Source organism: Theropithecus gelada, chromosome 13, assembly GCF_003255815.1.
Source record: "Theropithecus gelada isolate Dixy chromosome 13, Tgel_1.0, whole genome shotgun sequence".
NCBI classification, from domain to species: domain Eukaryota; kingdom Metazoa; phylum Chordata; class Mammalia; order Primates; family Cercopithecidae; genus Theropithecus; species Theropithecus gelada.
The window spans coordinates 32,194,542-32,206,611 of NC_037681.1; the positions used below are offsets into that span (position 1 = coordinate 32,194,542).

The window sequence follows — 12,070 nt, forward strand, 5'->3', positions numbered from 1 at the left end:
GAGGATTAAAAACAGAACATGTTCAGATCATACACTTATATCTGGGGTCAGACTCCATCTGCAGATATGGCTGTAGCTCCCTGGAGGTGAACTTGAAAGGAAAAACGTGTAAATTACATCATGCTAATTGTTAATAGGAGGAAACACAGTGGCAGAGCCTTTCTTGATACTTAGCCCTAAGTAAAATTCAAAAACACAGGCATTGCTTCAGGAGCCGCTGAGGTCGTTCAGAGCTATTAGAATGATGCCTCCCCCACACTTAATCCATTCTGCCGAATTCAAGAATATTTATTTCCCTGAATGAACTCACAAGTTGCCCTAGAGGAGAACTTGGAGAACTAGAGCTGCTCACTGTGCAAATGCCATCCCGATGACCCCAGAGATGTTTACATCAGTGAAGCCTGTGGGAATAGTGAGCCCCCCAGCTAGTTTTCAAAGGACTGGGGGAAGAGGGTAGCTCTAAATCTTGTGTTCTCACACAGGAAATAATATAACCCCCACTGGGATGAAAATTCATTCTTGGGTGGCAACAAAATCGTAGACATTATAATGGTTTGTGGTCTCTAAGGGGCCATAGCATTCAAATCTCATGGTGGGTGGAGCTGGGCTATGAATTTCTCAGAATGCTCGGGGGTGTGGTGATAATGAAAAAGAGACCGAGAAACGCTGGTCTAAATGCCAGTGACATCCTTGGATTATTCGTACACCTCATGCTTTAGATTCACTTCTGGAATCTGAAGTAGAAGTGTGCGAGCTCTTAGAAACTCTGGGTTCCTGCCTAAAGCCAGTCTTATCAAAACGCTACCCCAGTTCCAGTTTGATCAGGGTAACCTTGTGCATTAGCAAGCAGCAGTCGCCAGTGTGTGCTGACATGGAGGCTGGAGAGAAAATAGATACGTTCCACGTCTGGTTTCCAGCCAATACTGATGTCGCAGGTTAGTCCAGCAGGCTGAGGCTGAGGCCTGTGACAAAGTCCCTGCGTGGAGGTCGGCCTGCGTCAGAGCCTAGCCCTGTTCAATAGAAACATAATAACTAGCTCCACATGTAATTTTAAGATTTCCAGTAGCCCTATTTTTAAAAAGTTAAAAAAAGATGAAATTAATTTTAAAGCTATATTTCATTTGACCACAATATTTCCAAAATATCATTTCAACAAGCAATCAATTTTAAAGAATTATTAATGAGATACATCACATTTCTGTTTTCATACCAAGTCTTTAAACTCCATTCTGTATTTGACATGTGCAGAACATCCCAATTTGGACCAGCCACATTTCAAGTGCTCAGGAGCCACCTGTAGCTGGTGGTTTATTATAACGGACAGTGCAGATATAAGACCTTTCTAGATTCTCATTCTTTCTCTAGGTGTGTGGAGATAAAATAGTGGAGGGAAAAATAGTGGTGTAGGAGGAAAATAACGTAAAATATTTAGAACCCAATAATGGATTGAAAACTCTGTTCAAGCACTGTAGGTTAATTTTAAGGATTTAAAAGAAACACTTTAAACGCAACTCTGAGCATGTTTAATGCTCCAAACATCTGTAACGTTTTGCCTCATGAATGCAGCACGATGACTGAGTCAGGTTATGTAGCTCGGCCCGTCACCAAATGGAATGACAAATTAGGATAAATAGTTACATTTCCACACTTGGAATTAGGTGTTTTCTGTAAAGAGACAGTTGACAGCACACACGATCAGATTTTTGGATTTTGTAGTTTGATTCAGCACCATAGTGTGACCAGAGACGATCACTCCTACACGTGGGTGAAACAGAAAGTGAAATAGGTCATTTGGCAGTTTCCTGTTTTTGTGTCTCAGAAAATTCACCCTGGTTTCTTAGCAATTTCAATATCCAGTGCTCTGCCGTTATCAGATGCCTGAGTTGCTTTATTTTCTCAAAAATGTCATTGTTGAGAGTAGTCAAATACTTTATATAATCTTATATATAATCTTTATATAATATACTTTATATAATCTTACTTGATGTAATTGACCTCTGATTTTGTCTTTCTTTTGATGTGTATCACGTGGTGGTATCCAGTAGCCTGGTAGATTGCAAAAGGACTGCCCCTCATCTTGCAGATGCGGCCGAGGGAGGTCTGTCTAGTTCTTGCCCTCCACGGTCTTCCCTGTTCCATCCTCCGGAAAGGTAGAGGAGTTACTTTCCCCATTGGGATGTATTCAATAATGAAAAATTTGGTCTAACTCTTATTATAAGTGTATTTTACCATTAACCAAATTACTTATGAAGAAAATACCTGTAGATTATATGAAGTGAAAATTTTGATCTAACTCCTACAAATCGATTTCACTAACCAAATTACTTATGAAACAATATGTCTATAGATTACTCTCTTCCTTTCATTATAAGCATTTGTAGATGATCAGATTTTTTTTTTTTTTTAATTCCTAAATTTGACTCTCTGGAAATTATGGTTAAGCAAATAATTTTACCTAATTCTGTGGAGTGCTTTGAAAATGAGAATAATGAAATACAGCTTGGGAATATGATCTTCTGTTTTCTGTGTAGGGTTGTTTGACAGATAAGTTTACAAGATATTTTTGGAATACCACTTGAATTTATTATAACCATTTAAGCAGTTTATTGGGCTATCTGAATAATGGAGTCAGACACTTTCCACAGCATTTCTAGAACAGAATCTTGGAGAATGGGCTGGGTCTCAGGCTGAGGATCACAGGTTGGTGTGTTCATTCGATGCAGTCATCTCAGATTTCCGCCTTCATTCCCTCAGTTTTGACCTACCTATTTTATGGACTTACATGGTTTACTTTATAAGCCCTTAGCAAATGAAGCTACGATTAATCTGTACATGGGAAAACCTTTTTTTCTTTTTGATTAAAGAACCAGACCTCAGGATGTACTTCATTCAGAGGCTACATTTGCAGAAGAAAAGTCCGTTTAAAATGAGGAAAACAAAGTCGTAAACAGTTACAACTAATTAGCCTCATTGGGACTGGCAAAAATACTGAAAACTTTGATAAGGCTAATAAATACCTTATTTATGAACATCAGTCATCGACCTTGTAAGCTTACTTTTTTGAACAACCCCTTGATCTTAAAATAATAATATTTGATGACAGAGCACTTTGGAGTCATCTTTCTGGTAAATCCCACTTGGCAGTGGGCCCCGTTCCTGGGTCGTCTTCGGTCCGTGTGAATTCCCTCAGTGACGGTCGGCAGAAAGTGCATCTGTATTTGTGCACAGGACCTTTGAAGAAGGGCTGCTGTGGCCTGAACGGGCAGCATTTATGGTGGTGGCCTGTTTGCTGTCGGGGAGGGACTTGCAGCTTAGACTTTCGTGTAGGGCTGGGCTCCTTATGCATGAGTTGGCACGCCTGAGTTTCTCTACGGCTTTGTTTCGTGGCTTGCGGCTTTTATGAAGGGACCAGAATGTTAGGAACTCTGGAGTTGGGAATCGCTGCAGGAGAACTGTGTTCCACATTTTTGTTCTTCTAGAGCAGAGGTTGGTAAACCACGGCCCATGGGTCAAATCTGGTCCACCATCTGCCTCCGTCAAGCTTTCCCGGGCATAGGCAGTTGGTTTACATACTGGCTGTGGCTGCTTTCACACCACCACGGCAGCGAGTAGTTGCGACAGACGTCATAAAACCCATAAAGCCCGCGATATCTGCCACTGGGCTCTTTACAGAAAATGTTTGCCGACCCCTGCGCAGAGCAAGCTTTGTCTAAAGGACTTTATTTCATTTAGTGGCAGTGAGATAATTTATTGCTCCGAAGAACTTACAGCCAAATATGTTCTATTTTGTATGGTAAAACAGTGGCAAGAGCTTTTTAGACAAATACTTTGAGGTTTGGGCACAGCCCCATTGAGGGTGAGAAGCCGGTTTCAGTGGACTTCCTCCATGATGATGCTGGAGAAAGAGTGGATTCAGGTCAAACTTGTAGGTACCAAGGCCCCTCGCTGGAGGCCACAGCCTGCGCTTTTCCCATTGCAGTGATACTGGACATGTGACTGTAGATGCTTCAGTGCCATAAAAGCGTTGTCTCTTTGGAGAAGTCCAGTTGTAGAACTGGAGGAGCAAGGAGGTTGAAAGGCCGGGAAGTTTTCTCACATGGATGTGTGGGGACCCCACGTGCCTTCTCGTAGGACTGCTCCCTAAAGGGCAGAAATGTGTGTCTGTCGGGAGCAGGGTGTCCCATTGCAGAAGCTCTCCTAGTGTGATGTCAGGAGCCTCCTCTCCCCAGGCAGGAGAAAGAGAGCATACAGGCTACCCTGTGGCAGCATGTCGTTAGAAGGGCTGGGAGTCGGGGGCACCAAGGGAGCAGGGACCACCCTCTGCCTCTCCGTGTGAGATGAGAGAGGGGGTGCTTAGTCTAGCTACTCTATGGAGCTTGAGCAAAGAGATTCAGGATCAGTTTAGCCCATAGGGTCCCTGTTTGTTGGATACAAGTTATGGATCATCATGAACTCACCTTGTATTGACAGGAAAGTTGTATTCAATTGGAGTTGAACTGTAACTCAAAGATCAATGAGACCAGGAGCATCAGTCTCCGAAGAATAGATAAGGTCTGGGAAACAAGATGGCAAGGGAAACTGCAAAACTTTATTTCCTGCTTTGTCTGAAAACTCTGCGGTCTTCCTCTAGAGGAAATGATGTGGGAAAATAAGCAATAATTAACCATGTTATTACGCGGCAATAAATAATTACAAGAGTTGCTGCTATAAATAATATTTCTCTAAGTTGTTTAGAATACGGTGAGGATCTTGTGGATAAGTTAGTGACTTTTGGATGGTTACTTTGGCTGGGCAGAAGTAAGACCTCATTTGGGTCTTCAGAGTAAAAATTCAGGAAACATGGAGGTGGTTACTGAGCGAGCCTTAGCCAGTTGGTGAGTCCCTTGTCAAATATTCCTGGAAGACATAAGATCTTAGAAAATTTCAACTTGGAGGCTCCTGCCCAACGTTATCCAGTTTATTTGTGGCATCCAGCATCTTTGGTAAAACTGGCATATAATTCCCTGTTTCCGAGGCCAGTGCAGATTATAAATATTTAAAATATAGACTCTAATGAGTGCCTGCCCGAGCCAACCAAGACCCTTTTGCAGCCCTCTGACAGCAGAGGAACTTGGTTTGGAAGCAGAATGCAGGAGATGCGAGTGCAGAGTGGGGTGGGGAAGGGTGGTCTTTTTGAGGTGAGAACAGACTATTTTTCCCTTTCTCTTTCCATCTTTTTCTTTTGTAAAACATACTTTTCTCCGCGGTGCAGCAGGCGGCAGGGTGGGGCGGGCGACCCACGGGGAGCGCCTTCCACGGGACGCGCTGCACTGCCCCCTGGTGGCCGGAGGAGGGATTTGTCATGAAGCTCTGCTCAGGGCGAACGACAGCTGGGGGTGCATTTTCCGGGCTATTTGAGCCATGGAGCTGGGCCCAAAACATTTACAAATTTTCTTTTCCCACCTTAATTTTCGCTTTGTATTTTCTTAAGTCCTTCCGGTTCCCGACCTTCAACACCTAAAAGTGATTCAGAATTGGTCAGCAAGTCCACAGACAGGACGGGGCAGAAGAATCCAGAAATGCTCTGGCTGTGGGGAGAGCTGCCGCAGGCTGCTAAGGTGAGCGTCTCTTCAATTCTGCCCTGGACCGAAGATTTCTAACTTAGCTTAAATGACATGGAATTAGTATCATAGCATAGCCAAGAAACACAGCTACCAGGAGCCAGAGGTAAACCAAAATATATTAAGGATTAGCCTTGAATGTTGGAATTACTTTCTTCCACATTACCAACATTATAGAGGTCTCATTGCTTTTGTAGATTTTAAACCTATGGGATTCCTCTTAGGATTTACTTTTTTTTTTTTTTTTGAGACAGAGTCTCACTCTGTCACCCAGGCTGGAGGACAATGGCTCTATCTTGGCTCACTGCAACCTCTGCCTCCCGGGTTCAAGCGATTCTCCTGCCTCAGCCTCCAGAGTAGCTGGGATTACAGGCGCCTGCCACCACGCCTCACTGATTTTTGTATTTTTAGTAGAGACGGGGTTTCACCATGTTGGCCAGGTTAGTCTTGAACTGCTGACCTCAAGTGACCCACCCGCCTTGGCTTCCCAAAGTGCTGGGATTATAGGCGTGAGCTGCCGTGCCTAGCCAGGATCCACATTTTCTATCACAGCTAAATGCAAATTAAATTAAAGAAATACAACTTACACACAATCTTGCTGTCTTGAAACTGTAAACAAAAATAGCTTCCAGCTCTTGATTCTGCTAGGTCAGCGATGACTGGAGCAAAGCCACAGGGAGAGAGATGTGGAGTCTTGGCCCATTGAAAGAGAAGCTGAGTTGTGAGAACTGGAATCCACATGTTCTTGTGTCCCTCAGAGAGAGAGACATCTGGGAAAGCCCTGGGAGAGGGAAAGGCTAATAGAACAGAAATGAAAGATTTCAGCCTAATAGATAAACACAGTCAGAAAACCTTGAGGTTTTGATTCATCAAGTAGTAAGTATTTCTGGGCCCTCATTGTTGGTGGGACCCTGAATTTGACCCTATAGATATCTCCAAAATACATAGAGAAGTAGCTGAGTGTAGCAGAGAGAATGAGGGCCTGGGAGGCAGCAAGTTATTCTGGGTTTGAGTCCTCACTCCACCACTTGCTAGAAAGGTGACCTTGGGCAAATGAGTAGACTTCCCTGAACCTCAGTGTCTTCATCTGTAAAATTGTGAGAAAATGACAGAATTGTTGGGAGGTTAGAAGAGCTAATGTAGGTATGTGAAGTATCTGGCACCTGTAGGCCCTCTGAATATTTGCATTCTTTCTCCTTGGCTGTGCCACATGCATGCTGAGCCTCAGTTTCCCTATCTTGGAAATGCAGTGGGTTTACATGTAGGTACATAATTGGTTCAACAAATATGTTTCTAAAAACATGAAATGAACACAGTCTTTTCTTTCAAGAAATTTTACTTGGTATGCTAATGTATTATAAACATCTTGAATTATGTTATTATATCACAAGCTTTAAAAAATATTGTAAGGTCCTTAGAAGATGCTATAGCCTCTTGCATCCCCAATAAGTGTTGGTGATATGAATGAATGAGTGAGTGAGTGAGTGAGTGAGTGAATGACTATTGAAAACATTCCTTATAAAGAGTCAAGATGGGCAGCTTTTTGGAGAGTAGTCTGTTGAGGCCAAAGTTGTGGATCCATTTCCTTTCTAGGTTACATTTAGATTTCACAGAAAATGCTGATTTCCCTGTCCACAGCTATGGTGCTGACCCAGCCAACTCTCTTTGCAAGCTGATGTCATTAGTTGCTGGAGAAACAGCATGGAAGTGCAAATCCATCACTTCTTCGGGCAAAAAGTTGTAACCGCAGATTTTCTGTTAGCATTGTTTTCATTTTCCATTGACGCTGTTTGATCAGATAGAGAAGTGAATACTTTCTCCCCTCTTTTTAGCCCATGAATTGCATTTTGGGTTTTGTTTGAATAAATCTTTTCTGTAACTGGAAATCCCTCTTGTGGTAGAATCAGAAATGCTAATTTCTCACTCATGTGAACCAACCATCACCAAATCTTGACTTATTCACTCATGTTTTGGGAGTAAACTTCATTGAAATATACATACAGAAAAATACAGATTGTAAATGTATAGCTCAATACATTTTCACAGCAGGAACAGATCTGTGCAACGTGCACCCAGACCGAGAAGCAGAGCATGACCAGCAGCGTAGAGACCCCCACTCTTTGCGGTCACTGCTCAGACTGACCCCTCTGCTCCTTGCAAGGGTAAACTTGATCTTAACAGCAGAGATTAGTTTTGCAAGATTCATTCATGTTGTTGGTGTAGCTGTAATTCATTGATTCTCATGGCCACAGAGAATCCCAGTATGTGTGAATAGACTTGTCACCTAACAGTGAGCATTTAGGGTGCTCCTGTCTGTTGACATTGCTAATCTCACTTCTCTTTGGCAGTTGATGTTTTTTACAGGAAAGTTCATTTGCTTTGGACCTAATATTCTTGGTTTCCGGACTTTTTGGCAGGTATAGAAATCACCAGGTGATTCCCGAGGCTTAAAAGTCCTTGCCTACTTTTGATTACTTCTTGTTCTCTTTGGGTCACTCAGTTTTTCTGGTTGCCTCTGTGCTGACCTTCTCTCTCTCTCTGTCCCTCTCTCCTCTTTGCTCTAGTCTTCCTCTCCACACAAGATGAAAGAGTCCAGCCCATTGAGCACTAGAAAAATTTGTGATAAAAGTCACTTTCAGGCCATTCACAGCGAATCTTCAGACACTTTTAGTGACCAATCGCCAACTCTGGCCGGGGGAGCGCTTTTGGACCAGAACAAGCCTCAGACAGAAATGCAGTTTGTGAATGAAGAAGACCTGGAGACCTTAGGAGCAGCAGCGCCACTCTTGCCCATGATCGAGGAGCTCAAACCCCCATCTGCCAGTGTAGTCCAGACAGCAAACAAGACGGATTCTCCTTCCAGGAAAAAAGGTATGAAGGTTGGGGCTCCCCAGCTGTCTTCCTGTTCATAGTTTGTGCTCACTCTACAAATGACAGGTCCTTTCCAAAGTTCCAAGGGAACTGAGGTAGAAACTGAACTATGACAATGATCATGTTTAGTCTGTGCTCTTCGGAGGAATCTTTTAATTATCAGAATTTAGTCATAGGAAATCAGACATGAAGGAGGCCTTGAGGATCATGTAGCAAACTTCCTCATTTTACACACTGAGGCTGCTGAGACCTGGGAGAGTTAAGTCCTTTTCAGCACACCATGGGACCCATAAATGTGACTTTAATAAAGCTGATTATTAGGTTAATCCTGGCCACCTCTCTTCTTGACCTGTGTTGCTTTCCAGCCCCTTACCCACTGTAATTTCTGCATACCATTTATCATGATTTCAAATGATCATTATTTTATTGATGTCTTTTTGCTCAACTCCCCCATAGTCTGAGATCAAGAGTCCTTTCTATCTAACTTACCTTTCTCTCCTCAGCGCTTGGCATAGTGGTTGGCACGCAGTGGCGCTCTGCGTTGCTTTAATGCACTCCTGGCTGTGTGTCAGTATCAATGATGCCAGGCCTGATCTCCATCCACCCAGCAGCTTCGTGTGGTATTCTAGAATTGTATGGACCAATTACGTCATTCTCTGCCAGAAGTAAAGAGGACATTTGAAGTCATCATACCCAGTGTCTGACAATGCACAGGGTCGGATGCTTTGCCTTGGGGTATTGATGGGGAAGTGCCTAATGAAAGCTTTTATCATTTCATAATAAGTGTAATGATAATGGTAATAGCCTCAATGCGTTGAGTGCTCAGTACACTTCAGGCACTTTACAGGGGAGGAATGAGGCTCAGCAAAGTTAACTAACTTGATCCTGGCCACACGATGGTGGATGACGGCCCTGGTTTGTGGACCTTGGTGGTCTACGGTCATGTTGTATTGCCCGCCATTTTCCAATGGGAAAAGCGCAGGCTGTGGCCTCCAGTGAGGGGCCTCGGTACCTACAAGAGTGACCTCAATCCACTCTTTCTCCAGCATCATCATGGAAGAAGTCCATCAAAACCAGCTTCTCACCCTCAACGGTGCTGTGCCCAAACCTCAAAGTATTTGTCTAAAAAACTCTTGCCATTCAGTTTTACCAGACAAAACAGAACACATTTGGAACTACTGTGGTTCTTAGGAAGTTTGAGTACCTGGAAGCACATCTGCACATAGTGTTTAAATGCTGTTTCTATAGATACAAGGCCATGAGGTCATTTCTAGAAGAGTGGTTTTCTAACTTGAGCCATTCGCCCTTTTAGATAAACGAAGCCGACATCTTGGTGCTGACGGCGTCTACTTGGATGACCTCACAGACATGGATCCTGAAGTGGCGGCCCTGTATTTCCCCAAAAAGTAAAATTCCTCTTAATTCCTCACGTCATTTTCGATAATCTGAATATCATTCTGTGTGAGCTCAGTTTTCCCTTATGTTTGATTAGAAAGTGTGCAAGCCAGCCAGGTGCGGTGGCTCACGCCTGTAATCTCAGCACTTTGGGAGGCTGAGGTGGGTGGATCACTTGAGGTCAGGAGTTTGAGACCACCCTGGCCAACGTGGTGAGTCCTCGTCTCTATTGAAAATACAAAAATTGGCTGGGTTTGCTGGCATGCACCTGTAATCCCAGCTACTTGGGAGGCTGAGGCAGGAGGATTGCTTGAACCCAGGAGGCAGCGGTTGCAGTGCGCCGAGATCATGCCACTGCATGCCAGCCTGGGCCACCGAGTGAGACTCCATCTTAAAAAAAAAAAAAAAAAAAAAAAGAGGCAGCAGGAGTCTCCCATTGCCTTGTGAAATGCGCCTGCTCTCTCTGTGGACATAAGGCTGTGGGCACTGGGCGGCGTCCCGACCTCGGGACAGGGATGCAGGCACCAGACTGCCCTCCCTCTGAAGCCTGAGGTCATGTTGTCCACAGTGGTCATGGTCCGCAGCCCTTTCTTCTCGACCAGGAGGGTCTCCCGTGATCCTGGGGACCCACCCCCAGTCCGCCTGCGATCTAGGGCAGGGCTGGCGCCTGGAGGGGAAGGGCAGGGAACAGGGAGGACAGCTTCCTTCCTCTTCAGTGTATTTTAGGGGAATACAGGGAGATGCAGCCGGCTGAGAAATAATGGTTTTGTCCCCTAAGATAAGGCGTTTAAATGTCTCTTTCCTTGTCGTGGTGCTTTAATCAACATCTGTGCTGAGATGCAGCCGTCTGCAGCTCTGAGGGTGGCCGCGTGCCAGAGCATCACTGGATGGCGATGTGGGACCCTGGACTGGGACAGTCCTCAGCCGGTCTCTGCCGCTTTTCCTCTTTCCAGCGGAGACCCTTCCGGACTCACAAAACATGCCAGCGACAACGGAGCCCGGTCGGCCAACCAGTCCCCGCAGTCTGTGGGCAGCTCAGGCGTGGACAGTGGCGTGGAGAGCACCTCGGACGGGCTGAGGGACCTCCCTTCCATCGCCATCTCCCTCTGCGGGGGCCTCAGCGACCACCGGGAGATCACGAAAGGTACCGCGGGCCTCGCGCGGGCGCCCTCTGGTGGCCGCCGGTCAGAAGGCCCAGAGGCTTAGGCTTCTCCAAGGAGTACGTGTCAAGGCGGCTTTTCCCTTGGTTGCGGTTAATGACAGCACAAATGATAGCACTGAACTCGTAACCCCGATGTTTCTAGCTTGCAGTTAGGCGGCCTCAGAGTTCTGTGGGTCACCCATGGCTCAGGCCATCACTATGTGTCCCCTGTGCCCCAGGCGAGCACTGCAGGGACGGCCTCCAGAAGCCTGCAGGCTAGAGGGGGGTGTCAGTCTAATTAAATTAGAGGGCGTTGGCAGCAGGAGAGACGTGTGCCGGCGCCTTGGAGCAGGGAGGTCTGAGTTGGTGAGAGGAGGGCTGGGAACTTTTCCCAGCTGGATTCAAAGGGTGTTAATAGGGTGGGCTTAGGTGATTCATCCATAGCACTGCCACATTCATAGCAATGCCCTGCCAGGGCCTCCTGACAGTTCCATGGTGGGGTGTGCCCAAGCCCCACAGCGGGGCGCAGTCAGCAGTTATCAGCTGATGGACGCGGGAACTAGACACAGTCACCCTGCACTCCTCGCGCCCCCTCCCCCACTACTTCCTGTTTTCCATCCCCTCGTGGTATTTCTAGCAGGGAAGGGGCCGAGGCTGTATACTTCTTCCCTCTACCTCTCAGGAGCCACCCGCATCTCCCCTTCCACCCAGGGCTGCCATCTGAGACTCCTGCCTCCGCCCTGGTCCCTTCAAGGCTTTGGGAATTTCTTCTTCCACAAAGATTGAGGCCTTTTTGTTCTCATGCCCTTGCCAGCCATTCCTTTGAGAGCGGAAACAAGATTGTGTGCTGGGTCCCGCCAGCTCCGTTCATTCACTCAGTTTTCCTAGGACCACGTGTTAATGCCCAGCCCCACTGTGTTTCTGAGGTCATGGGGGGCGAGCGCACAATCTGGACACTGGCGTGAGGAGACCAGTGTCCCATTGAGTCCCCTGGGTGTTCCCTCCCTGATACACATGAGCTGGGGGCATGGGGTGGCAGCACTGACGAGGCCGGGCGCTGTTA

At 45.8% G+C, this 12,070-nt stretch overlaps 1 protein-coding gene across 4 annotated transcripts in view; it reads left to right on the plus strand.

The window, feature by feature from the left end:
• Positions 1–12,070, plus strand: part of LPIN1 (lipin 1) — a 143,228-nt gene that overhangs the window by 89,843 nt on the left and 41,315 nt on the right. For 2 of the 4 annotated variants that reach the window (XM_025353947.1, XM_025353946.1), the window contains 5 exons: positions 2,043–2,150; positions 5,471–5,597; positions 8,165–8,471; positions 9,784–9,877; positions 10,820–11,010. In XM_025353947.1, coding sequence (XP_025209732.1) covers positions 2,043–2,150; positions 5,471–5,597; positions 8,165–8,471; positions 9,784–9,877; positions 10,820–11,010 — 827 coding nt within the window. The remainder of the gene's footprint in view (positions 1–2,042; positions 2,151–5,470; positions 5,598–8,164; positions 8,472–9,783; positions 9,878–10,819; positions 11,011–12,070) is intronic. The other 2 variants (XM_025353948.1, XM_025353949.1) reach the window with 1 other exon arrangement.